At 37.9% G+C, this 2,920-nt stretch overlaps 1 protein-coding gene across 1 annotated transcript; it reads left to right on the plus strand.

The window, feature by feature from the left end:
• Nucleotides 1–1,531: 1,531 nt before the first annotated feature.
• LOC107656736 (GTPase IMAP family member 8-like) lies at nucleotides 1,532–2,763 on the plus strand (the record flags this gene model as incomplete). Its single annotated transcript, XM_016444675.1, has 3 exons — nucleotides 1,532–1,566; nucleotides 1,739–1,814; nucleotides 2,107–2,763. Coding segments are annotated over exons 2-3 (685 nt in total), but the record flags the coding sequence as incomplete, so codon positions are not given.
• Between the last annotated feature and the right edge of the window lie 157 nt (nucleotides 2,764–2,920).

A 2,920-nucleotide genomic window follows, 5' to 3' on the forward strand; every position in this document is an offset into this window, starting at 1 on the left:
CAAAATAATTATCTTTAAAAAAGCATCATATGACCCCTTTAAAAGCACCTCTTCCATTCAGTAAAAGAGAGTATTAAGACTATTTCTGAGGCGAAGTCTGCGTATTTTTCAATATAAGCTATTTTCAGAATATTTCCGCCTTCCATGAAATCTCAAGATATTACCGGACTCAAACAATGAATGATGACTTTACATTTGTAATCTTTACTTACCATAAACCGTCTTTCACTCGCACTCGCTTCCATCTGAAGATGCTGAGAAAATGGCGGCTTCTTGCACTGGTGTCGTCCGATGTTAACGTGACGTGCGTGCTCTCTTTCACGTCCGCGTTCCCAACCCAGCACCGCTGGGTTATAGATCAAGACCAATTTTCAACCCAAATTGGGTTAAAACCACCCAACTTCCTTACCCAGCGGTCTCAACCCAGCATTTGGGTTGAAAAAACAACCCAGCGGTTTTTAGAGTGTAGGGACCCGGTATCACATAGAGAACTTACACCGGCCGGTCACAGTCTCACGGACACAAACTCGTCAGTTCTGATCTTAGACAGAGGGTGCAGGGTAAATATCTACCTTAATGTTGGCCGCGCTCTGTTGCTCATTACAAAAAGCATAGTTTTTGTATATTCAGGAAGTGATAGTCAGAAATCGAAAAAGATCTCAGACGATGTGCCCCATGCTCGATTCATTGAACCGTCCGTATGATCTATCCTGAACACAGATTTGTGGTAATACCAGACTCCACTTTAATCTACTAGAAATAATGAGTTCAGAAAAGATCAGAATAAATCAAATATAACATTTTATTTGTCAGGTAAGAATGTATCATGCCAATTACATAATTAAACAATTAGAACGGGCAGTTCTATACCCTTTTTAGGTGGGCTACAGCCCCCCTGAATTATCGGGCCAGTACTGCTTCCTCAGTTTATCCTTCTCTTGTGTTTTAAAGCTTGTCAGTTTAACTGATTAACTGTTTGAGGTTTAAACATTAAATTGCAAATGAGCAAGGAGGGGAGTTTGGGAAAGGTGGTGTCATTTGCTCTGTTTGAAGATCTCTTCTCCAGATTAATTTCATTGTTTTGTTGCATGGCATCTGTTTTGTGCGAGTTCCTGTGATTTGGTTTCATGGGGAAATAATTTTGGTTCTTACATAGTTTCCTGATACAGTGTTCTTGATATGGGAAAGGGGTAACTCTGTGAATTAACTCCATGTGTATATATATCCACTGTATTTTATGAACCTAGACCTTTTGAAGATGGTAACACAGAAGACTGTGGAGACATGATTTAATTATTCATTGCACATATGCCTGTGGATACAAATATGATTATTCTGGTGGCAATATTGTCAGAGAAACCTAAATATCTGTGCCCTGAACATTTGCTTATTCTTGCTCTTGACTACAAAACACAAACTCACATTGACCAGATTTGTCAGATGAGGAACATACAAGGGTATCAGGCTCCTCCTCTACAGGTCACATGAAAATATATCTAACGAGAAGTTGTTTGCAGAACCAAAAGTGGAAGAAAATCTGAACAAATCTGAGCAGCTCGACTCCTGGTTCGTCTGTATTGCTTGCAACAGCTTGTTTTAATATAAATGTGTTGATTTATAGATATTGTTATTCATTACACACATATATTGAGACTGTTTTGAACTGTCTTTATAGATATTGTTATTCATTACACACATATATTGAGACTGTTTTGAAATGTCCATCTTTGTTCTCCAGGAGGGATTTTCATGGGGTTCTTGTCATCGGTCTGTATTCAGATTGAAAATGGCGACAGGGCCTGAAACACTTCCTGGTATGAGACTGTTTACTCTGTTAAAACAAAAGGACAAAAGTACATTTGTTTGTATTGTCTTAGTGTTAATATTTCATTTAGTTCTTAGTTTGGGATAATGTTCTTCATTTGTTTCCTCTAAATGTCATTTGACCTGACTGACTGAAATTTTAGGTTTTTAAGTAATGTTTGAGTTTTGTTTTCTTTCTCATGTGTGATAGCAAAGGATATTTCATTTTAAATGTGTGGAAATATAATACACTTGACTTGACCTTATTTTACAATCATACTCCATATTTTCTGTCTATTTCAGAGATGCTAGTGATCAGCAGCTCCAGTCCAGATGATGCAGTGATCCGGATTCTTCTGATGGGCAGAAACTCTTCTGGGAAAAGCTCATCTGGAAACACAATACTGGGAGAAAGAAAGTTTAAAGTCCAAAAACATAAGAAGAAAAATGAGTCGGAAGTGTGTGAGGGTCAAACTCAAATCGGTGGGAAGCAAGTTGCTGTGATTGATTGTCCAGATCTACTGGATCCAGGTCTGAATAAAGAGCAGCTGGAGAAGATGAAAGAGCAGCTTGTCTCTGGATGTTCAGCAGGTCTCAGTTCAGTTCTGCTCACTGTTCCTCTGGAGGAACCTGTGCAAAATGAAGAAGAGATCCTGGAATTTATTAAGTGTTTATTTGGTGCTGAAGTGCAGAAACACATCATGATTCTGTTCACACATGAAGATGAACTGGATGATCTGGATCAGACCATTGAGGAACATCTACAAGATCATGCAGATCTTCAGCGACTGGTGACTGAATGTGGAGGAAACTTCCACTCTTTCAATAACAAATGTAAAGTGAAAAGTCAATTTGAAGAACTACTGCAGAAGATTGAAGGAATGATGATGGAGCACGGAGGGAAATTTATGATGAAACAAAGGAGAAGAAGTGAAAGCAAGGACACTCCTGATATCAACTGTAAGATAATTGTTTTTTGTAAATTGATCAATAATACATTCAATGTGTTCATTAAGTATAAGACATATTTATTCAGCTCAAATTAATTAAGAGTATCTGAAAATGTGACCTGTGCTGGCAAAATGAGTCACAATGAGCAAGTTTTCAAAAATGAGTT

Source organism: Sinocyclocheilus anshuiensis, unplaced genomic scaffold (genome assembly GCF_001515605.1).
Source record: "Sinocyclocheilus anshuiensis isolate Anshui unplaced genomic scaffold, SAMN03320099.WGS_v1.1 scaffold4006, whole genome shotgun sequence".
Classification (NCBI taxonomy): Eukaryota; Metazoa; Chordata; class Actinopteri; order Cypriniformes; family Cyprinidae; genus Sinocyclocheilus; species Sinocyclocheilus anshuiensis.